This window comes from Mytilus edulis, chromosome 5, assembly GCF_963676685.1.
Source record: "Mytilus edulis chromosome 5, xbMytEdul2.2, whole genome shotgun sequence".
NCBI classification, from domain to species: domain Eukaryota; kingdom Metazoa; phylum Mollusca; class Bivalvia; order Mytilida; family Mytilidae; genus Mytilus; species Mytilus edulis.
In genome coordinates, this window is record NC_092348.1 from 3804517 (window position 1) to 3830222 (window position 25706).

The 25706-nt window shown below is 30.5% G+C and overlaps 1 protein-coding gene across 32 annotated transcripts in view; it reads left to right on the top strand.

Moving 5' to 3' along the window:
• LOC139522788 (FH1/FH2 domain-containing protein 3-like) overlaps positions 1-25706 on the top strand; it is an 83794-nt gene that overhangs the window by 38435 nt on the left and 19653 nt on the right. For 11 of the 32 annotated variants that reach the window (XM_071316325.1, XM_071316317.1, XM_071316316.1 and 8 more), the window contains 12 exons: positions 2904-3028; positions 3779-3799; positions 5594-5652; positions 8979-9046; positions 9727-9832; positions 15895-15989; positions 19082-19193; positions 21554-21648; positions 22347-22552; positions 23113-23292; positions 23781-23956; positions 25084-25368. In XM_071316325.1, coding sequence (XP_071172426.1) covers positions 2904-3028; positions 3779-3799; positions 5594-5652; positions 8979-9046; positions 9727-9832; positions 15895-15989; positions 19082-19193; positions 21554-21648; positions 22347-22552; positions 23113-23292; positions 23781-23956; positions 25084-25368 — 1528 coding nt within the window. The remainder of the gene's footprint in view (positions 1-2903; positions 3029-3778; positions 3800-5593; positions 5653-8978; positions 9047-9726; positions 9833-15894; positions 15990-19081; positions 19194-21553; positions 21649-22346; positions 22553-23112; positions 23293-23780; positions 23957-25083; positions 25369-25706) is intronic. The other 21 variants (XM_071316334.1, XM_071316320.1, XM_071316335.1 and 18 more) reach the window with 3 other exon arrangements.

Genomic DNA, 25706 nt, shown 5'->3' on the forward strand with positions numbered 1-25706 from the left:
ACTGCTATCATAGAAAATAAGTTTCTCGGAATTTCAGCACTACCGTGATTGTATTTTAAAATGTGAAACAACTGAAGACTAAGTTGTTGTCTTGCTGCTACGAGGATAAGTTTCTGTGTATTCAAAGACTACAAAGTATTTGACATAAAACAACTAAAGACTATGTCTATATTTAACTTTATTGATATATGTTAACAATATAAAAATATTCAGTAACAGTTATAACAATTAAGATCAATTCCGAACTGTACTTCGCACACCTTTATTTCCTAAACGAATATTTAAAAGCACTAATTTGAATTACTATTAGTGAAACAAATACCAAAAACACAGTCACACTGCTGTACATTGATCACTTGTCATCAGTGTTTTTACCCATCCAAGCTTACTATTTTATTTGAGGAAAATGTTATTTTCATTATTAATCCATCAAAGACAATTCATATAACAATCAGTGATATCAAAGATTTCAAATGATACCTTATAATAATTATCAGCAATCAAAATTTTGGCAAATATTCTGTATTGAACTTTTAATAGATATACATATGATAATTTTCAATATATATATATATATATATATCGTTCATTAATGTAATATATACATATCATTAATGAATATAGGGCGAACGAACCCAGGGCGAACGGACTATCAGGGCGAACAAACTCAGTGCGAACGAACCTAGGGCGAACATGTAATCAGGGCGAACGATCCCGATACCCTGTTTGCTCCTGACTTTGACCAGGAGATCAGTCTGTGAATATCTGTTACATGTCTTAGGTGTGTCTGTTCCCGAGAGCATCCCAATGGTTCTCTCAGAGTACTTTGGCTTCCTCCTCCATACCTGTATGAACTGTGACGCCCGTATATGACACGGAAACCAGGCGTAAAAATCATACTTTATCCTGGCGGCATTGCAGTGTTTACAAAATGCATGTCCAGGCGTCAACCAGGCGTAAACTTGGCGTAAATAAGGCGTACCTAAGGCGTAAACCAGGCGTAAAATTAGGCGTAATATTTAAATGAGTACGCCTGGTTCACAAAAAAATAGGCATAATATGCAAATGAGTACGCCTGGTCAATAAATAAACCAGGCGTAATATCCTTACATAATACTACACTTATTTTAGTTCAGTGTATTAACCTAAGCTGTGTACTTTTGTGTATTTGATACAAACTTCTGTACTATTGTTTTTATTTCTTATGTTTGACAAAAAACTTGTAATATTAACCATTGAAGAAGCTAATATAGAAATAAATACATTTTATGCAGACAATGGCTCAAATAAGTTTAAGTTTAAATAAGAATTATGACCATTATTTTTTCTTGAAATAAAAGTAGCATTTTAACTAAGTTGTTTTTGAAAATTATTGTCTTTTGAACTAAAATATGATAATACTGCAGTTGAACTTAAAGTAAAAGATTTAAATTTTAATTATGCAAGGATAAAGGTTTTGGGATTTCAAAAATTCTGATCGAACATAATACTTACTTATACTCACATTATTATTATTTACCATGTATTACTTCTTTCCTTTTATTTCACAATTTTCATTAATTTATGTAATTCAGTATTTCCAATTTCAGATTCTTCCAAAAAGCACAAAACAAGCAAATTATCTCTGAATATATGAAGCTGCCATCATGTGTCCAACTCTTGCAAACTAAAACCAAAGAGCCAAATTTTGAAAAAAAAATCCCATGATCCTTTAAACAAAGCATTATGGGTATTTCTATTTACGCCATACCAACAGTTTTACGCCCGTAAGAAAATTTACGCCTTGCTTATTTCAATTTACGCCTTGCTTATTTTAATTTACGCCAGGTTTCCTGCTTTTTTCTACGCCCGTAAGGACTACAAATTTACGTTTCCTGCTCCCTTACGCTTGGATCTAGACACGTAACTACCACTTACGCCTGGTTTACGCCTTATTTCCAGGCGTAATACGCCTTATAATTTCGTACGGGTAATAACAGACTTCCACATGTACTACATGTATCCTCAATCCCTTTTTGTGTTAGGGTGTCTGTTGTAAATATTGTAGTGAGTCTACTGACACATCCCCAATTAGCCTTATTTATGTAAAAAAAAATAAACTAAAAACAAATATGTAACACATAAACAAACGACAACCACAGGCTCCAGTCTTGGGTCAGGCACATCAGGCACATACATACAGAATGGGCTTGGTTAAGCATGTTAGCGGGATCCTAACCCTCCTCTAACCTGGGACATAAGAATGAAATAAGAAAATTATTTGAAAAAACAGTTGAACATTTTTTCAAGGAAAAACGAATTGTCTGCCTTTAATAACCATGTGATAACATTTGGAATTTACTTGGCTTTGCACCTGGCATTGCAATTGCAACAACGTAGGAACACGTCATTACATGAAGCTATATATATATATATATAAATACATATGATGTGATGCATATGACAATTATTCACTTTTTTTCATATATTAATTACATTCATCATGTATTCATGTACATTGACAAATGGAAGGTCTTAAAATTTATGAATATACATGTACATGTACATACACAATGTAGAAAAATTATTGGGTATTCTTGAACATTGTTAACTTTAATTAGGATAGGACGCTATTAAGGTTTCTGGGGTCGGTTTCACAAAAAAATTTACAACTAAGATTGGTCTTAACTCATGAACAAATTAGTATACTTATGATTAATCTTAGTCGTAAGATTTTTTTGTGAAATCGACTTTTGGTTGTTAATGTTAATGGATATGATTGCATTAAAGTTCCTGGTTTTTAATGTTAATGGAAAAGATGCATTAAAGTTTCTGGTAATTTGAACCACTGGATTATGTACTCTTTTTTTTTTTTTTTTTTTTTTTATCTTTTTTCTTAACTCAATGAACTTTTATTTTTGCAGCTCGAAGACTGTGCATTACAGATTTACCGCTATCACAATGGAACTCAGGGAGATTATGGAACTTATTTAGATCTTGAAACTAATTTAGATGAACAAGGAGAAGAGTTAGAAGGCTTTCAAGACCAGTAAGTTTTTAAATTTCATCATTTGCCCAAAATTGTCTGGCATTAAACAATAAGTGTTTTTCGTTGCAACATGTGTGATGTTAGAAGTTTTAGATAAATTAAGAAATTATTAAAAAAGGTTTGTTGTATAGATGTACATATATCTAATTTGTATACTGAAATGTTAGTACAAGTTTGTCTTTGTTTAGTTTACATTTTGTGCTTTAATTCAATTCAAAACTGCTGATGAATTCTTTTGGACTAAAGAAATAACTAGCAATGCTGTGACATGAAATTGATATGTCCTTAAAACAGTGATATGTTTGTTGTTTTTGTGATAAAATATAATGATGTACGCAGTATTGAGTATTTGCTAACGATTTGTGTAAGACATGAACACTGACACTTTTTTTATTGGGTTAGGCCATAGGGGTCTTGATTTCCTTTCCTAAAAATCATGTATTTGTAAAATTCTGTATACAGATACATGTATATGGAGGTTAAACTTTTAAAGTTAAATACTCATTTTGAACTCCTTTTGAACCTACTATTTCTCTCTGGAACAATTTCTTTTCAGGTGAAAGAATATTTAGTAATTTTAAGTTCCATCTTTACACATGAAACTTAAAAAAAATTATTGGTACGATGTAGTAAGACTGTAAGCTGAGTTAAGACATATATATTATCTCCCCCGATTCTCGACTGAAATATTATCTCCCCTTATTCTCACTTTCAGTCTACAACGTATACTGTAATATCATTTTATTGTAGCAAAAAACAAAGTGAAGAAAGGTATGTTATGTTTTGGTTGCCTTGGAGATTTTTTGTTTCTCCTAAAAAAAAAGGCAGTAATTTAAATTTAAATTTGTTACAATTTTGAATGGTTTGAATTTTTCTGAGGTTTGAGTCAGTTAAAGGATTTACGAATGGTGTTTGTAGCAAACAAAAGAATGGGTACAGAGTGAAGATTTGCACAATGTAACAGTCCATGTAGATAGTAGACAATTTTAATAACTTTTTTTAATTTAGGTATAGATTTCATTTAGTTTCAGTACAGAGTGTGATTTTAATGCTTCTATTAACTAACCAACATTTTGACATTTGCTAACCTGATTAAAACAAGTCTATAGTTTATAAAACCAAGACTCCCTTTTCATCATTAAGTCATTTTGCATTTAAAGGGTGTTGACTGTCATCATGGTCATACATGTCATAAATTAAGGGAATGGGATTAAAAAAAATCATGCAAATATAACTAGGTTAACCCACCTATATTTGTTCCTGTACATATTCTAGGCAATATATTTTATTAACATCAAATAAACATTATGTGTGTTAACTGCCCAGCAAGTTAGTTGTATCAGCGGTGATGTTTTAATACTTTTGTTCATTTAGATTATTTTTATGCCCCACCTACGATAGTAGAGGGGCATTATGTTTTCTGGTCTGTGCGTCCGTTCGTTCGTCCGTTCGTTCGTTCGTCCGTCTGTCCCGCTTCAGGTTAAAGTTTTTGGTCGAGGTAGTTTTTGATGAAGTTGAAGTCCAATCGACTTCAAACTTGGTACACATGTTCCCTATGATATGATCTTTCTAATTTTAATGCCAAATTAGAGATTTTACCCCAATTTCACGGTCCACTGAACATAGAAAATGATAGTGCGAGTGGGGCATTCGTGTACTGAGGACACATTCTTGTTTATTGTAAGATTAGTTGCTGTCTGTCCAATAATCCAGCTGTATTTAAATGTATATGAGTATTTTTAGTCAAAATTATTGAGAGTTTATATGAAATGTCTTACAGTGACAAAATTATAATAACTGCCTCAAAAACCAATAAGCTATCTTCACAAATGTTACGCGACATCATAGCTTTAAGTAATATTATTATTCAGAAAAAGTATGAAATTGTACATGGACCACTATAAGCCTCTGGTTTGTTTTTGAGTGAATCCAAACATTGATCAGAAATGCATGTTTTGTTGAAGAATGTTAAAAGCTGGTACAAATCTTAAACAGCATGTGGTTTTATCAACAAATTCATGTAAAGTTTATCTCATGTTATCAGACATGTTACTAAATACAACCTGTATTTCCTGTTTCCTTCCGTACGATATTCTAGCCAATATTGCAATTATCGTATAATGTATACAATATTGGTTAAAAGTTATTTAGATTTACATCTATAGCTCATTGTCTTTATTTTAATAAAAACTCAATTTATACATGTAGAATCTGAGAAAAAATTTAAGTGTAATCTGTTTGAAGCTTGTTTGAAAATATGACATGATAAGATTAATAAGATAATTTCATTCAAAATTTTGTTTGCAGCATATTTTTTTTATCAGAAAATGATTTTTCTTCAGACTTTAGGAGAAAGGCTTAGTTTGATATTTTTTAACATATCATGGTTATTGAACATCAGTAGTCTTTTGTAAATAAATGACCTGTTTGACTTATATATGTACTGTCAAACTTGAAATTCTATAAATCAGGCCCTCATCACAACATCTTAATTAGCACTTTGCTATGCCGCAGTAATATTCTAGCATATGTACCTAAATATATGTTTAATTTCTGTATTTGTAGAAGGAAGAATGCTTTGATTTTACGAACACAGCTTACAGTAAGAGTACATGCAGTTATAGGTAAATAATCACATGTAAATTAGTACATATTATACGAGGACTTGGTGACCTTGTCAAAGAAATTTGATTGATAATATAGATACTTTTCTTTAACTCCATTCCCAAGTGAAGACACTCTGCTACATGTACATATATATAGGTACTTTTTCTTTAACTTATTTCCCACATTTCTGTCCCAGTGAACACATGTACAACCTGCTACATGTATATATTATAGAATGTTTTCAAAATGATTCAGAATGACTCATATATAAAACTAATTTCAGTTTGTAATAAATGTTCAATGTGCATATATATTGATATTCATGTAAACAAAATGCTGAGCTCAGCATAAATTTTTTATGTTCACATTTTATTGATATAAAATATTTATGTGGTATGATTGCCTATAGATGAAAGAACTCTCCCACAAGAGACCAAATGACACAGAATTCAAATATATACATGTATATAAAGAGAGGAATATTATAGTTTTTGCTAGAAGGTCTATTTTTTTTTTAACACACCCCAGATGACAGAATATTGCATGAAGTGTAAAAAAAAATCCTACTGGTTTAAAGGGAAGTCATTTTCAAACTCCAGCATCCTAAACCTTTTTGACCAACTAGTGTGTGTAGTCAAATAGATGAACTGACTTTAGGGAGACAGGATATCATGAACAAAACTACTTTTTTTGCCATTATTGAAAACTGTGTAGATATGTACATGATTCCTTGTTGCATATTGCAGTATTTCTGTTAGAACTTCATGTTTCTATTATATTGTCAACTTTTAATTTAATGATGTATTTGATTTCTATACAGTATATATGTATTGAATTCTTTCTCCATTAAATCCCCATTCCAATGTCTTGTCAACATGTAAACAAATGACATAAAGCGTATTAATGTTATCTAACTGTGTTTTTAAAGCTTATTTGATTATGACATAACCCCCTGTGGTATTCAGCTTTCATTGTCACTGATCTAAGAAGGTATCAAAGTGTATGACTGTCTTATGGTGGTCTTTAAACCCTAATCTAAGTATAAATATTAACTCAATCATACATGTATAACAATTATTGGAATTTCTTATTGTGTCTACTAAATAAATAGTTACTGCATTAAGGGTGTAATAAATATTTGAAAGTCAATAAAAAATGACAAATGATGATAACTAGATTTCTTTTGTCAACAAAGGTGTAGGATGGAATATATTGAATTGATCTATACATATATTTATTCATTTCTTTATATACATAGTTTTCGTTGGTTTTTCGTGTTGTATTTTATGTAGTAGATGACTAATAAAAGTCATGACAGTACTTTATTAGTATCAAAAGGTATAGAAATTTTATGTTGTCAGCTTTTGAAGACTAGACGACTGCATATGAAATAAACATTATTAAAGATCTATAACATGATTTGAATACATGTATGAATGGATATTTATTTATTTTTTCTAATCTTTTGAAAAAGTTTACAATTTTAAAAGATATCCAAATGTCAACATTAAAATAAGATGCCTGATTTGTTCATTATCCAAGTATCCATTAATTTACAGCTAGTGAAACTGACCCCTCCCCCTTTTTTTTTAACTGAAAAAAAATGGAAGAAAAAGTTCTGGTAAACAGGAAAAGATCATGTAGTTTAATTCTGTATAAGATTATTCTCTTTAAGAAATACTCCTAAGTGAACAAATTAGATTTAAACAATTGCAAGAGAACCTAGAATTTCATGGTTACTTTAGTACAGATCTGTTTTACAAGTCAACCATAACTTTTAATTGTTAAACAGACCAGACTGGTTTACAACATAATTTGTCAAATCATGTCAGAATTATAACATATATTACATCATATTTATCTAAACATCTTACAAATTTTATACATGATCCATACTTATATATTAGATATTGAATCATTTCATCTGTAAATTTTACCTGTATTGATTTTGAGCTACATGTACCTTTTGCACTTGTAGTACAGATTCTGATATATAAATGCACATTTAATAACATTATATTTTATGAGTTTTGTTGTCCTCTTTCATGGCTTTAGATCTTTAAGTTATCTGCAAACTCAGTGCAAACTGTTTAAAACATATAACATAACCGGTTGAAAAAGGTGGGGGGAGGGATTTTCTTCAAGTTTTTCTTTCAGGTCATCAATGGTCATAATCATTTCATGGAATGTGTCAGCTTTTTGTTTTGACAACATTGGAAATTTAGTAAAGGAAAATATTTTGCTTTATCATGACATTTTCTGTAAAAAGTCAGTATCATTATATTTCAACAAAAATGTTTGCTGACAACATTTGTTGACTACAATATAAGTGTCAAGTAAGAGTGAAACATTATTGGTCTGGTTCAACACAGCAGATAATTGGTCTAACAATGTACCTAATTATCCAATACCTAGGTCCTTGGTCCTTAAATCAAGTATATATATAGAGATAAGTATTACAATTTATTTACTAACATCTTTAGACTACAGTGATTAGTGCAGTAAAGTGTTGACACATACCATACTTGAGGGCAATCTTAACGACATTTCAACCTTAATCAAGCTGAAGTTTACATTTCCTTTTATTGTTCATTTTGGTTTTGAAGTTTTAAATCTATAGCTAGTATTGATAATTTTACCCGGGTCACTGATAATTGTTGTTAAATTGTCTTGTTAAGAATGTTAAATATTTTATGATAAGTAAATACTCCTGTCCAATACTATACTAGTTGTACTAAGTAATTTCTTGTAAAGTTGGTCAGTAGGAAATAAGATGATTGTCACATGCATTCAACTGTGTAATCGGTGTATTGATGTTATTGACTTTAAACAATAAGATAGGGATGTTCAGAAAGATGGTCTATCAGAATACAAAGACCAAGTCAAGCTATGGGGTAAAGAGTCCTGTATAGATAATCTGTCGTGTGTTTATCTATATTGAACTTTAACCTGCTCTTGAGACTGTCTAAGTATTTTTAGATTAAAGTACACATTCTTTTGTTTTAAAAATAAGATAAACTAAGATGCTACTCTGATTTAAATTGACTCTTTTTCTGCTGAAATTCTATGGTTCTATTTTGGCACTCCAGACAAATAAAAACTGACTGCAATGACATACAGTATCCAAGTACGCTAAAACTGTTGTTAAAAAAATATTAAGTTTTTTAAATTGAACTAATTGACCCCTTTCTATCAGTATGGATATAAATACATACAAAAAAGGGACTAAGACATCTAGTTTATGTGATCTTATCCAGCTCCATTCATTAGAGGTATGTAAATTTGAAAGTTGACAAAAAATAATTTTAAAAAGTTTATTTTATAATGTTTCTCTTTATTTCAGAAAAACTACTAAATTCCCATGGAAGAGAACTTAGAAGAGCTTTATTTTCACTCAAACAGATATTTCAGGTATTACATACATCTTAGTACAAAATCTAATTACATGCATACCATTAGTTGACATGAAGTCCCAGACTAGAGACTACTGTTTAGCACTTATTATATATGACATGAAACACAATAATAATTTACCTTAAGGACCTGTAGACCACCTGAGGAGAATGGATGAACTGCATTTAGAGCAAGGAGACTCTAAGTTTCATATTGATTTGTACAAATGCTGTGGTCATGCCCATACAAACAATAGCCTTTCTTGTGTTTTGGAAACGGGACTCGACTTCTGCATGTTCTAATACTTGAGTAGAACACTTCAGGCAAACCACAGACATGTTGAAACTCTTTTTATAGTAATAGCTCTTCAAAATAAGGTTTTTAGTTAAACCACATCAAATTGAAAAAGGTATATGATTCAGTATTCATTCATAAGTATGTGTTTGTAACAGTTTTAGATTTTTTTTTCTCTACAATGTAAGTCATTCATAAAATGCACTTCCTTTTCAAAATAACTGTGTTGGTCAAAAACCTTTATCAACTTATCCTACACATTTTACACATTTTACACATTTGAATACCATGTACAAATTTATTTGCTGAAATTTATTTTGTGTTATAACATGGTTCTGATCATACCGTATAATCGCTATGATAATTTGACTAACTTTAGAAATTCTTCGTTATATCTTGTACAGGATGATAAAGATTTGGTACATGAGTTTGTTAACAATGATGGACTGGACTGTCTCATTAAAGTCGGATCTGAGGCGGACCAGAATTATCAGAACTATATACTTCGTGGTAAGTTTTATATGTTATGAATAGCCCATATATAGTATTACCTGACTATATGTTGCAATGGGTATCCACAGAGGTATCCAAAACCTTAGGAGCAACTAATGAAAAGTTTGTAAAGGTGGGTTCTGAAATCCACAGATCATAATTCCTCCATAGGAATAGCTCCCGATTTTAGATACTCACTGTTACTAACTTTTCATTAATTGCTCCTCTGGATTATTTAGTATCAAGATACCTGGTTTGTTAGTCCCAACTGGCAAAGCATAGAAAATCTCAGGACAACAAGGCAAACTGGTTGTTTTTTACTCCTTGAGTACTTTAAATTTTAGGAACAGTGTCAGCTTTTATGTAATAGTTTCTTAAATCAAGCTTGAAAATGTAATCTTTATTAAAGCAAGTTATTGTGAAATTTTTGTTATAGTTGGTTTAACAGATTCCCAAATCTTTCCAATTTACATCATGTTATGGTTTAGTAACAGCTGACATGGCATTTGCTTTTGATTTACTCAAACAGATTTCAAAATATGTAATTTCAATTATTTGTCTGCATTCAAATTATAGATATGTGTAATCCATTTATTTCATTTTGTTAAAAACTAATTAATTTAAACTGCATATTTTTTAAATGCTAATCTATATAAAAGCTATATTTCTGCTGTAAATATATGTTTTGCATAATTTGTTGTGTTTTTTTGTCAATGGTAAATTCTTTCCATTGTTTGTGTATAATGGATAAACATAGTTAGTAGTAATGGAATATTAATTTGTATATTTTATTGGATAGCTTTAGGGTACAATTTTACATCAATTAATGATTTATTAACAACATCCTGGTTAATACAGTTATAAGGGACAATTCCTGCATTGAAAATGATATTGCAAAAATGTGGGTGGTGGGGATCGTCTTGAACTTTTATAAAGTTTTGTACTTTGCCCTTTACAACAATTAAATACATTTTTGCATTTAAATGATTTTGCAAAATATGGGAGGTGGGGTTTGTCTCAGCTGCTTATAAATCAATTTATTGAAGTTGTACTCTGCCATTTTTAATAAACAAATAAAACAAATTGCTGCATTTGAAAATGATATTGTAAAAGTAACAGGTGGGGTTGTCTTGGACTCTAATAAATTAAATTAAGTTAAATTGTACTCTGCCCATTTTAAATAAACAAAAATTGTTGATAAATTAGAAATCACCAATAAATAGTCATATTTATTCCGATAGTATCAGTTTTCATTTCCTGTAAATTGCTCAAGAATGTCAATACCATTTACCTGTTACCTGACGACACAGGTATTGATTCAAATTATAAATATTTCATCCTTTCAACAGTTTGAAGTTTTCATTAATGTTTATTTAGCAACTTATATTTCATTTTTTTGCATATAATTTATATACTTTAAAGGGCGAAGCAGTTCAATTTTTGATGAGTTATTTATTGGACTGTGTTTGTCAAGTGTTTTGAAGTTTGCTGATTCTAAGAACAAATGTTTTAAGTGCATTGTCAATATATTGGATACGTTGAAATTTATAGAAAAAGTATATCTGTATAGATGGTTTTCAAGAACTTTCACTAAAGTATTCGGAACTTTGCTGAGGCCTCTGTTTGGTTAGGGATCATTTAAAGAAAACAACTGACAATCATCACATAACTTGTAATCATAACATTTAATACATGTAAAATAGTTTTTTCTTGGTAAAAAAAGGTAATAAAAGATAAAAGAAAAAATATCATTTTATGACTAGAAAGTAATTAAAAGTATCACATTCACGCAAAATAAAACCAAGAATAAAGACCTACACTGTAATATTTAATGTCCCAATAATAATAATTGGTAAATCATAACCATTAGGAGACATCGACCCCATGAATAATAAAGAGAACCGTAATATTGATTTAACGATGTTTTCGTACTTAGTGTTTATACATATTTAATATCATACTTATATACAGCTATTTATTGTAAAAATATGGATGGATATAAAACTTATAACAATACTTATATGGACAAAACTTTATCGGCAAGTTCAAAACAAATAAATGGTATAACAAGAGAAATTTATGGCGAGTGTTTATTTTTACACCTGACCATCAATGGTATTTGGATATGGTGTTGAAGTGTGCGTTTCATAACACCTGATAAATAGTTTAAGCCAGTTATGTCAACACTTTCTTTGGTGTCATAAATATTTTTTCTAAATCATGAAGTCAAAAATAACAGTCAGTTTAAACCTATAAAATGTATAATTAAACTTGTTAAAAACTTAAAATGCTGTAACAATACAGTCATACCATCGTATTTTGTCAGGGTTGTATTGCTAATCTTATTTTAAGTGTAGGTTAGCTTTTCCCAATTTTGTGGGGGAAAGATATTGTCATCAATGAAAATTTACTGACCAAAAGACTTATGGGTATTCATTATGTCATTGCTTATTAAACAAATCATCTGAAAAAATAAGTATTATATGCCAAGTTTACTATATATATAACAGGTAATAAAAGAAAATAGAAGTATAACATCATCATCATATTTTTAAATGGAAAACTTAAGAAGAAGTATTAAACTATGTAAATCCCATCTTGTTCAGGGACCATAACTCATATAACCGGTTTTCCTCTACACATTGTACACAGGATCTGCATTAATGTATCCTACAGTTTCACAATATTAAAAGCTTGCATTTGATTCTGAAATTAAACAGTATCATTATCAAAAAGTTCAACTTTTTCAATTGTTCAAAATTATACTTGAATAAAAGAAACAAAGCCAGGATATAATTTTATTAAATTTTCTCTTTCACAAAGAAGTTGTCTGATGGTCTTTTTTAAGCTTTTGTTTACGGTTTTAGGTACAAAAATAGATATATCTAAATATTGTGTCTAAAGTTTGGTGATTTGAAAAGACAGATGAGACTGGTCTGTTTGAGACTGAAAGTTTGCCATACTTTTATTGACTATAAGATGGTTGAGTCAGTATTTAAAAAATGTTAATTGTCCTCCTAAGGATTTGTTTGTTTTAAGATTAGTAACATAATTCATTTCCTCATCCACTCCAAGTTTGTAGTGGGGCTTTAAACAATTATTGTTGACATACCATTGACCTCAATAGAAACTATGTCTTCTTTAACATATATAGGACTTAATATAAGACAGACCTGTCATCTCTACTTAATAGCCTAAATTCATCCTATAAACAATTAAAAAATTGATAATGGAAATGGGGAATATGTCAAAGCGACAACAAACCTACCAAAGAGCAGACAACAGTCGAAGGCTAACAATGGGTCTTCAACGCAGGGAGAAAATTCAACACCTGGAGGTGGTCCCCTAGATAAAATTATGTACTTGTTCAGTGAAAATGGACGTTCCACTAAACTCTATATACTTTATTTTCTACTAATTTATGCTTGTAGTATTGTAACTGTTCACATTGGAGAACAAGAACAGTCTCCTTAAACCAATATTATTAAAATTTGATAGTTCTTTTTAAGTAAATGTTTGATAAACTTTATTTCCTTTGATGACAATAAATAAAACTTATTGGTTGCTGTTCAGTTAAAACCCTTGTCCTTTACATTTTGACGTACTAGACTTTCTCTGTGGTTACTCTTTAAAAGTCCTTAACATAGAGCAAGTTATGTTTATAGTCCTTAACATATAAGTTATAGTCTAAGAATCAGTACACTGAATAACACTGTTTTATAAATAAATAAAATTAAAGAATATAAACCAAAATTGCTGAGTCATTCTGACCACAAATAGCTCTGGGTAAAGAATAAATGCATAATATAAAACAAATATACTTGTGGTTTAGTGATGATCGTCTTGTCTGTAGGTGAGATCTTGACGTCACCTTAGTCAGAACGTTAAGTGTTAAGTTAAGTGTAAGATGTAATGGTAGGCTGGTCACCACATTATGGCCTTTTATTACACTTCAATTAAATATAATGTACCTTAATAGAGTACTAAGTGGAAGGTTAAATAGGACTCAATACAGTATTAATATGAGGAGGGGGTGGGGATGAGAACATTGTCATTGTTGTAAGACTCTTTTACTGGTATTGGTAAATATCAGACAATGTCTATAATCAAAAATAAAAATAACACTTTGCTAAAATAAGTTAACAATGTATGATACCAATTCTTGGTAGATATATAGTCTAGGGCTCTTATTACTGCAGTAACAGATGTACAAACAATTGTAGTTCTGTCCCCTCAAAAATAATTTAATCACTATTTCAGTTAGGAAGTTGTTGTCAAAATAATTCATTATAAAGGGATCCAACAGGCAACACTATTCCATAGGGAAAAAAACAACAGCACAAACTCATATATAAGATTTATTTAAGGTGTTAGCTTTTTGTCTATTTGATAAATAACATTTGAATGGTAATGTGTTAAACAGTGTCCCTTTGTTGTAATTTAATTTTAATTTTCATTCTTGTGCAATGATGTACATGATATTATAAATAACTATATGAGCATTACATAATGTATTTTACTGCACATTTGAAAAAAAATATAGAAAGTTAAGTTATTAAATTTAGAAATTTGTGAAATGTATTTGTCAGAAAGACAGCAAGATAAAGTAAGCTAATTGTGAGCTAAAAGAGTTCCAATGTTGTAATTAAGCTTTGTAACTTTGAAGCCATGGTGGCATTAACATGTATATAGTTTTAGAAGATTTGGTCATTCCTTGTTAAATCCTATAGTTATGTACATGTAGTCTATGGTCTAATTGTGATTGCAAGACCCTGCTAAAAATGAACAACTACAAAGGAATAACTGGTGTATGTGTTTCGTGACAAACATCTTATTCTCATGACTTTATTTTTACCAATATTTTCTTGGTAAACTGTTACATAAGTAGGCTACAAAAGTTTAAATTTGAATTACTTTGCACTGAAGTCATTTCATCCTCTTAGTGTGGGACATATTATGTAATAAATACATCAGTGCTCAATAACTATTTTTTAAATGTCTTGATGTTTAAGTGACAATAGCTTATATTAGCATTGGGGCCTGACTGCCTTCTAAGTTGTCGGGTTGCTGTCTCATTGACATATTCCCCACATCACCTTACATATTCCTATTTAATGGTCAAAAGAAATAGGTTAGTCCTTTCTAAACAAATCCCCTGACCTGAATGAGTTTACAATACAAAATTAGAAGTATTAACCTAAATCTTTGAAAATAATTCTTAAAAGAAAAACAATAATATTGTGAAAATAGGAATGTACACCTGGTTTATTGTGGTATAATATCAACTCAGAGATTAGTCAATCTTCATGTAATTATAATTCAATTATAGATATCTTTACCTGGAACAAAAACTTATTACAGATTTAATTTTCTTACTGGTAATCGTGACTAACAAAATTTTAAAGCCTTTTAAATATTGTCAAAAACTTATGCATTTAAGCTTTCATTACTGGATTCAGGCTTGAGTAATCAAAGGGGTGTTTAAAAAGTAAATAAGACGTCTTTGTTTGCTTTATTTTCAGTTTTGTGAAGATACTAAATTTTAAAGTAAATTTTAGATACATGCAATCATTGACCCCTCACTGTCCTTGGGAGAAGAAATATATCTAATAGTGTAAACTAGTATTCAGACTCTAGACAGATGTTTACATTTCCCAACAATAAACCGATCAGTGCACCCTGTACTCAATAAACAACTATATAAAGCTTACAAATTAAGATATATTTTCTTAACAATGAAACGATAAGTACAGCCTGTATACATTAAACACCAATTTAAAACATATTTTCTCATGTTGTGAATTTTAAGGAAGAAAATCATCATACACATTTTTTAAACCCTGATTTTGTACTTTCCACAAATTGACCCCAGTATAGTCTTGATGTTGTTATGGAATTCACTTCTATTGTAGTAAATGGTTGAAGCATACTCAGATAGCTGCTGTTGGTACATTCACTTATACACTTGTACAAGAAGCTCTAATCTCTTACAAATTTTAATATTTTATTCAAAAAATCAATTCTGCAATATTGAATTTAAATAAATCCATACCCATATTTATATTATCTTTATTTTTCAGCCTTGGGTCAAGTGATGCTGTATGTTGATGGTATGAATGGAGTCATCAACCACAATGAGACCATCCAGTGGCTTTATTCACTTTTATCCTCAAAGGTAGGTATCTGAAACCAATATAAGACCATCCAATAGTTGTAGAAATGTCCCGGTTTTATTCTTATCATAAAGTGGCTATTCAATTTCACTTGCTTATCCACAAAGGGAGCCATCCGTATCAAAATGAGACCACCCATGGGTATCAATTGTTATGGTTTCAGTAGAAGACAACTATTTAAGGCCTATACACTCTTGAATTTCACAGAGATCTGGTTAATAATCCCCAGGAAGGGACCATCAAATGACTGTATTTATAACGTCTTTTATAAAAGAACACTCACTGACTTAGTAGGATGAGAAAAACTGCTTTCAATGGAATCTATGTTTTCTCATTCAGGTCTTCATGTCTTTTTGTTGCAGGATGACTTCCTTGTAGAAAATGTTAAGATAAAGAAAAAATCTGTTGGTCTTACTCTTATAATTCATAAATAGAGATATAATGCGCAAATTCTATTGCATAAATTTGATTTGATCAAAACTTTTTTCCAACACATTTGTTTATATTTAAAATTATATAATTTGTCAGTCCAGTAAAACACAGAGGTTGTTGTGTACCTTCAGTTATCTTTTATTTATGTTTACTACGTGTAACTACAAAGAAATAAGTGGGAGTGACATTCACTTGAAAAAACAATTTTACTTAAGGGGATTTAGAAAAAATGTTATTTACACAGGGTCGACTTGTTATCCTAATTGATATTACATCGTAATCTCCACTTGTAATGTTAAAAGTATTTGTGACGCAACACTAAAGGTAAAAGTGATCACCAACTCAGAAAATTGACGACAGTTTGATAATCACAACATTCAATAGGATTATCAAATAGAAAATTCAATGAATTTGAAATTGAAAAATGTTTTTCAAATAGCGAAAATTATTTTATAATCATGGTGACAGATTTGTGACCCATATTTTTGTGAGAGAAAGATTAAAATTTGATTGAATGATTTTGTTCAGTATAGTTATATTACAGTATTTATTGATAAATTTTCCCACCATAGACACTTTGATTTTTGTAATAAATTCTAACAGTTTTATAATCATGATAATGGTGTAAAACTGTTAGAATTTATTACAAAAATCAAAGTGTCTATGGTGGGAAAATTAGTAATCAATTAATTGTGTTATGACATGGGTACAACACCCTATATGAATAACCACATACTATCCCTCACAAACCAACATACTGAGAAAAAAAAATTAAAGGTAGTGAAAATATTTATCAAATCTTAAGACAGTTTTAAGGTATCTAAGTATGAAATAAATGAGGTTTCCTGAAAAGCCAGTGCACGATTATTGTTAAATCTTTATTATAAGATTAGGGTAAAGAAATTGTGGTTTATTAATTAGTGACAAATCTAACAGGTTGATAACCCCCCAAACATATGTTAGATGACAAATTAATGTGGTTACACATCAATATTATGTGTTCTGTGACAACTTGTATTATGTTTGACATCCACAAATAACTGCTGTCCTTAGTCAAGGTCACAGAAATATTCCTTTTACATTGTGTTAATCTTTGTGCAGCATGTTAAAACATTAAAGTAAAAGATTAATTACTTTTATAGATAACTATATTTTTAACACTATGAAATATGAGAACATTTCTTGTCTAATCAATTTTCTCCCAATTAGTTTTCTGTTATCTAAGGTTATATTTTTGAAGGGTACAATGTATAAGTATGCACCTTTGCTCACTAGTAGGATACCATCTTCAGATAATATGAATCAGTATGATAGACCATTTATAATTTCAATCACCATTCAGATTTTTCCAGGTCAAAGCCTCTTTCCCCTTATAATACAATAAAAAGAATTTCACAAAACTTTTGTCTTAAAAAAACCTTTACGTCTGCTATTAGACTGAACAGAAGGACTAACATTACTTCCAACTTGAGATGAGCCCTTGAACAAACGAGAAAGTTATGTTCCTGTGACTGACAGTGACCCTGTTGTGGCTTTTGTTTGTTAAATAAAATTCCCTTTGTGTTAGATACAGGAAGAACTTAAATTCACCCTTTAGCTAAAAAAGCTGAAGTTAGTCATATTTCTATAAATGAGCATAATATTATATGAATGACAGGAAACCAGTTGTTAGCATGCAGTTATCTGAACATGTTGTGACCCTTATACATACAATTGATAATTCTTGTGGGAAAGTAAGTGCGTACCCTCCCAAAGCACGAAGATACCACTTCTGCATCAAATGAGCTTTATATACTGACCAAACTTTAATCATAAATTATAATCATATGTTTAATTAAAAATTTGTAAACGTAAATTGTAGTTCTTTTCAAAGTACGGCCTTCAACACAGAGCCTTTTTCAGCATGTCAAATCTATATATACTTAAAATGCTACTGGCAGCTATTCTGTTTGATTAAATTATAAGTGAAGATACATGTATTTGTATCAATATAAAAATAATTACATTTCCATGTGAACCCTATTCAGGACAAACATCTGTAAACATCTTACAGCTATTTATATCATTTGGTTAGGATTAATGTAGATTTGATGGTCAGAACAGGTGTTAAAAAAATTGTATACTTTCATGGTCAGGGCACATTCTCTTAACTTATATAAGGGGCTTTCTTAAAAAAAGCTTGGTTGACCATAATATAAAACAAGGCTCAAAAATGATTATCCAGTGCAGATGTCCTACTGCTGGCCAGTCAACTCTGAGGTTTTGAGTTTGAACACCACTCGTGTGGGTGCACTTAACTCCAATCTTAATTGACTAGGGTTGTCAGTTTCCCTATCAAAGGTCGGTGGTTTTTTCTGGGTAATCCAGCTTCCTCCACCAATATAAAATTGCTGGCACAAAATAGCCCAAAAGTGGCACTCAAAAATGGCATTAGAATACCAAGAATCAATCAATCCTACTGATTGACATGTTAGTGCCTGGAAGCCTTTGCTTGTGCCTATGTATTCCAGATGAATTTTAAAACATATGGTTTGCTTATTGTAGTTATTTCAGTGTTATATTTATTTGGATCTGAAGGCATCTTTAAAGTTTAAGTTATTACTAGAACCTGTATTTGTTGAGTACAATGATGAATTAATATGGTATTTTATTTCTATTTCAGTTTCGTTTGGTGGTGAAGACTTCTCTGAAGTTATTACTGGTATTTGTTGAGTACACAGAGACTAACACGATGTTACTTCTCCAAGCCATTAACTCTGTAGATAAACGTAGAGGTAATTAATGATATACAAGACATGTTAGTCAATTAACAAGTGAAATCACTTTCACAATAAGGAAATGCATGATGTAGATAGTACTTCTTCTAAATAGGGGGTATTGGTAGATTTATATAACATGGGGAAACCAGAGTTAATATAATAGTCAATGCTAGAATTTCAAAGTACAATTTAACTTCAATGATGAAAATAAAAAAGGCGATATAGGTTTGTGACACAGCACACCAATGACAAAAAAAAATCGCACAAGCGTCTGAATGATTCAACATAAAATGGTTTTATTATTTAAGAAATAAAAAGAACATGAAAGTAGACCTTACATTTTGAAATGCTCTACTCATGGAATATACATAGTGTATCTGTTGAAGCATAAATGCAACATTTCAAATGTGTTAACACAGTTGAAATTAGGTGGGAATCAGTTTTCAATAATATTGACCTCTTTATGTAAACCTTTTACATCAAAGAATAATTTTAAACATTAGCTGTTTGGATTACCATTTCACCATTACAATGCAATACTTAAAATAAACAGGAGACAATTTAGTGAAAGGAAACAATTTTGCTGACAGATTTATTCTGGCTAGCACATTGACACATACTTATTTTGTCCAGGATATTTAAATTTAAAAGCTTGATAATTATAGGTACAACTATTGTACATTGTATTCTCTCAGGTTTAAAAGAAGATAATTATACTTCTAAAATGTCATGTAATTTAACAACAGACGGGACTAATAATATTATTGTTCAACTTCAAGTACAATTATTTTTTAAAATCCAAATGTTTTCATGATTGTATCTTTGTGAAAACTAATAGTTAGTTTTGTCATTACGTTTACTGGAGGCAAAAATAACAAATAAAACAGAGATCTTAAAGTAGCCGTGGTTATAGGTGTAAATTTTGTGACAGGAGTTTAACCTAGTATATGAAATGGTCAATAAAAAATACAGATAAAAGCAATGACTACAGGCAAGTCACGCTTGGTTGACGTCATTTACTGTTGTATCATTCAAGTATGTGATGGGAAATAAAGTAACCAATAAAAATAATATTCGGCCTGTTCCCTCTTATGATAAAGTTTGGACAGGGACACAGTTCATAGGAATTTCTCTCTATGTCTGTCATAACTTAAAAAGCAAAAAGCAAAAACAATGTTACTGCTAGCATCTTATATTTACATTTGCACTTACAATATTAATATGATGATAAAAGAAGTTGTTGCAGAACACATCAATAAGACAGTAGCCCCAAAACACAAGGAATTTAAAACACACAATATTGCAAGGTATAAAGTACTATATTCAACAGTTAACCAGCCTCCTATACTCTTTTTCACTTTCTAATTAAGGTTTGAAAGATTATAGGGGAAAAATACCATACACCACAATCTTTGAATAGTTTTGACTCACAAATTGACACTAACTTGATAGTTTCTAAATTTCTGAGTATACTATCTGGTGAATTGATATGAATTTAATTTCGTATAGAAAATAGAAATATTTGGATGAAAAGTACATTTTTGTTTTCTTGGCCTAATTTTAAGTTGGTTGACATTTTGTTGATTGATAACTGAAGATGGGGGATATAATGAGAGAATGTAACATATATAATAGCCAAGCACCTTGTTAAAGTTTATCATTTTTACAATCATTTAAATAATCACCTTAGTAGACCTATTTAATTATATCAAATCTCCAATCTAAATGATCTCAAAGATAATAGTCAAACTAGGTCTGTTTATTTGTAGGTAATAAGGTGGTTGTAATTTGCTTGTTTGTGTTCAGTTTTCATAGTATCTGATTAAAATAAGGATTAACTGAACACCGAAAACCTGCAAGAAAATGAGGACAAATATAGGTTTAACTTTCCTTATAACATGTATAAAAGAAATAAACAGGATGAATATTAACCCTATATGAAAAATAAAATCACAAAAATACTGCACTTTGAGGAAAATTCAAAACGGAAAGTCCATAATCAAATGGCAAAATCAAAAGCTCCAATACATCAATCAAATGGACAACATTGGCACTCATACCACATCTTCCTATATCTAACAACTGTCATATTCCTGACTATAATACAGGAAAATATTTCAGGGATCCGAGAAATGATTGGCACAGTCAATGCATGTTAACAACTTGTAGCTAAAAGACTGCCTTAAGACTCAGTGTCTCAGAAACCTCACCAGTTAAATGCAACACCCCCACGCCATTGGTTAACCTTTCATATAATTGATCCACACACGCAAAACACCACCTCTTATGAAAGAATAAAAATAAATTTTCCCTCTAGTTTAACTTTCACAAAATGTTTTGTTTCTTAATTATAATACGCTTGTATTATTTTCCAGGTTTGAGTCCTTGGACAAACATTATGAGTATTTTAGATGAGAAAGATGGAGGTGACACTGAACTCCTTATATACTCCATGACATTAGTAAACAAGGTGAGGAGACAGTGTATACGTAGAAATAATCGTTCTTTTTACAAACTTGAATGTAAAATATAGAATCCATCATCAAGTAGACACCTTGATGGCCAATAGTTTTAAGTATTTCATATATTCTATCACTGTCAATTCTGAGGTTATGAGTTGGAACCCTGCACTGTCAGGTGCTTTTGTTTCCAATCTTAATCGACTAGAACTGCCAGTTTTCCTGCCAAATGTCGTGGTTCTCTCTTGGCATTCCTGCTTCCTCCAACAATAAAAGCTGGCTGCAACTTTGAAGCTGAAAGTGGTGTTTTAACACCAACAATCAATCTAATATCTAGCACCTTGCTTTGCTCTAAATTAATTGAAAGAACAAGAAATAAAAAGTTTGCAACATGCATCATACATTTTTTGGCACAACTCTCCACCAGAAGCAAAAAATTACCAACCATAGGTCAGTGTATGGCAAAACTCATACCACATATTCATATTGCATAATTATTTTACCATAAATCTCTTACCAAATACCCTTTTGTTACACTTGATTTTGTTCACTTCATAATTTGATACACATAACTTTGAGATTCTAACAGAATATTTCACAGATAATACCTGTTTGAAAAAAAAAGGTACAAAATCTAAATATATTGTCTTGCATTCTTCTTGAAATTTAATTCAATTATTGAATAGTTATTCCTATTTTTAAATTTAAGGTCTTGAGTGCAATCCCAGATCAAGACACATTTTATGATGTAACTGATGCTCTAGAAGAGTTAGAAATGGAGCGTGTTACACAACGACATATTATGAGAAACGGAGCAGACTTAGATCTGATTGGTCAGTTCCAGTTATACGAGTCAGCACTTAAACATGAAGATCAAGTGGAAGAAGAGGAAGAAGTACAGGGAGAACATCTCAGGTGAAAAAAAACATAAATAGTTATTTCAATCAAACTGATTTACATATTTTATATTGTCATTAAAAGAATAGTTTTAATCGGTGAATGAAATTAAAAACCATCAAGGGTTTATGATTAGCCAAATAAAGAATTTGTGATTCTATTTCTACATTGAAATCATATATTGAAAAGTACACATTTTCACATCAATAAGTAAAACACAGTCTTCCCGGTATGTCACTCATAGAACTGCCTCTGTGGGCTCATGTTTGCATGATCCTCTCCTTGGCAGGAGGTTAGGTGAAACCAGATACTTTAAAATTGCTATTTACAGCTTTTCAAACCAATCATATGCCATTTAAGAGTAAAAGCTATGACTGTGAGTCATGGTATGGTTATACTTTGTGAGGTAGCAAGGTAAAATCTGACTCAGAGTGCCAAACTTGTTCGTGGCAAGGTTTTTATATAGAATGGTAGTTATCTCCCTTTTATCTGTTTTGTTTTGATTCAATAACCCGTGCAAGGTAATAGCTGTTTATTTTAAAGAACTATATTATAACCAAAGTATATGTTTATTTTAGACGTACTCCAAGGACTAAGAGTGATGCAGATGGTGTAAGGAAGAGCAGACGTTATTCTACAGGAATTCAACAGAAGAAATTACAGGGAAAGAATAGAAGTGTTCCTTCATTGTTGACATTACAAGACGAGAAGAAACCGGCAGCAGAACGCTATGCTGAACTCAGAAATCAATCTATACAGTAAGCTATTCATTTATTATTAGGTCATTATCAACTACACTGCAATTTTCTGAGGTTGTAACTTCATCTTCAGCTGAACTTTTACAAAACAAAGCAACCCGAAATTGGGGTCCTGTAAATATAAATGTAACTAACAAATAACCAATAATTCAGTAAAACAATAGGAATGAAAATTGAACAAATCAGGCTACAAGAATTTAAGTGAACTTTAACTAGGTCAATTACTGATTAATTGGTTAAACTCTGGAATGTAGTCCGTTTTGAGTAAGGACTCATATTGTGTGGTATTTTTCCTGTTCCATGGGATGTTGCCTAAAGGTTCTTTTGAAAATCTAACAAAGGCAGTATGAATTCATGAGTTATCTGACAAGGGAGATAATTTATAACAGTTTGACAAGGGAGGTAACCAGATTCAGTAAGTATGTATTGAAATTGAAGATTGTTTAAAAGTATAGTATATACATATATTTTTTGTATTGTCTCATTAGGAATGCCTCATTACCACCAGAAAACATCCAGGATCAAATGCCTGACCCAAACAGAAAAAGACGGACAAGGTTAGATGAAATGATACAAGATGTCGAGCCGCCAGACAAATTGGCAGAAATGCCGAAAAATATACAAGTTAATGGTACAGCAGAACTTAGTCCTAAATCACAAAACAGTAAGTTCAGGCATTCATTAATATTTAGATCATTAGAAAAATTGAATTTATACACTTGTTGGCTTTGAACTTATTGACATCGTTCATTCAAGAACAACATGGAATAAAACATGAAAACATTCATTGTTTCTCATGAAAAATTAGGAAATCAGAATCAATACACTTTCATCAGAATAATGAACTATGTGCTGTTCTTGGATGAACCATAATTTGCAAACTTAAGGCATAGGTATATGTTTCTGTGGCTGTTGAAATGATTGCATTGCTTTTGATTGGAGTAAACAAATGGCTTATTTTTAACTGCTTAATTGATAAATGGTTCTTAAAATTTAAGCAAATTAACAAGAAATTTGTCAATCTCAGCATTGTGGCTGTATAAATATAATAACCTATTGCTTTTATTTTGAGTTTGCAAAAGTAAGATTTGAAAGAGAATGTTTCTATTTATGAGTGTTATGAACTGTTTTCTTTTGAGTTTATGTATGATTTGTTGTGCACCAGTTTCAGTAGTTTTAAAGGTTACACAATGGGTTAATTTTACTTTACAATAATCTTGATAATAACAGAAATTACTTCATTTCTTCAAACCTGAAAAATCTTCTGGATGAATACTGGTGCTAACATCTTTTGAAAGTAATAGCTTATGTATAGTGGTCACTTCACTAAGGAGCACTTATAAGATGGGAAATGGGATAATTTCAGTGACCATTATAAATAACTATTATATTTTAAGCATGTATATTGTTAATGAAAATTATTATTTTGTTGATTTCAATCTGTTTTATTTTCGAATTACGAGTTCTGTAAAACAACTTATTTACATGGATATTTTTTTTGCATTCAGCCCTTTTTAGCTAACTTTTCAAAGATTTATTTTAACGAGTTTCTAACTTTCTAATTTATCCATATAGTTTACCCTTATTTATATACATGTTATTTTTCTACTTAAAAAAGTGAGAAAAAAACCCAAATTGCGCTTAAAATCAAGTTGGTTTACAGTACTTAATGAGAAAATATTGATTAAACACTATCATTGGTCAAACATTGATACATAAAGTGTACAGAATTAAGTAAGAATACTAGATATCAAGATTTAGACTTGTACAAGAATCGTGTGATATGTTTAGGTTCTGATGGAGAAAAGACAGATTTAGATTTGATTGATGAGACCATGAAAGAGGACGATGATCTTCTTTCACTGGCAGAAAGTAAGGCTGATGATTTAGTTTCGCTAATAGACAGTAGAGACAATGATTTAGTTTCTATAGCAGAAAGTAGAGACGATTTATTATCAATAGCAGAGAGTAGAGACGATTTATTTTCGGTCGACGAAAATAAGGAAGATGATGTGTTTTCGGTTGAAGAGAGTGCTAAGGATGAGGATGACAAATCGTCTCCTTTTGATTCCAGTGGTAAGGAGTTGTCTCCTCCTAAGTAGACACTTCCAGATCACATGACTTTTCCCTACACTTTTTGAATCACAGTTTTGTGACTGATCCTTTTTACATTTTAGATCATGTTTTACCAGATTTTCAAATCTGTTAACATTTTGTGGCTTTTTTGCTATGATTTTATTTTGTGTATCATGTATGAATTAGATAAGCATTCTCTTATTATACTAAAATGATTTTTTTTTACAAATGAATTTCATAAATTGTATTTAAAAAAAGAATAAAATGTCGCCTCCATCTAATTCATACATGTTACACAGATTTTATTTGCCAGATAGTTTTGCATTATAAGTTTTCTC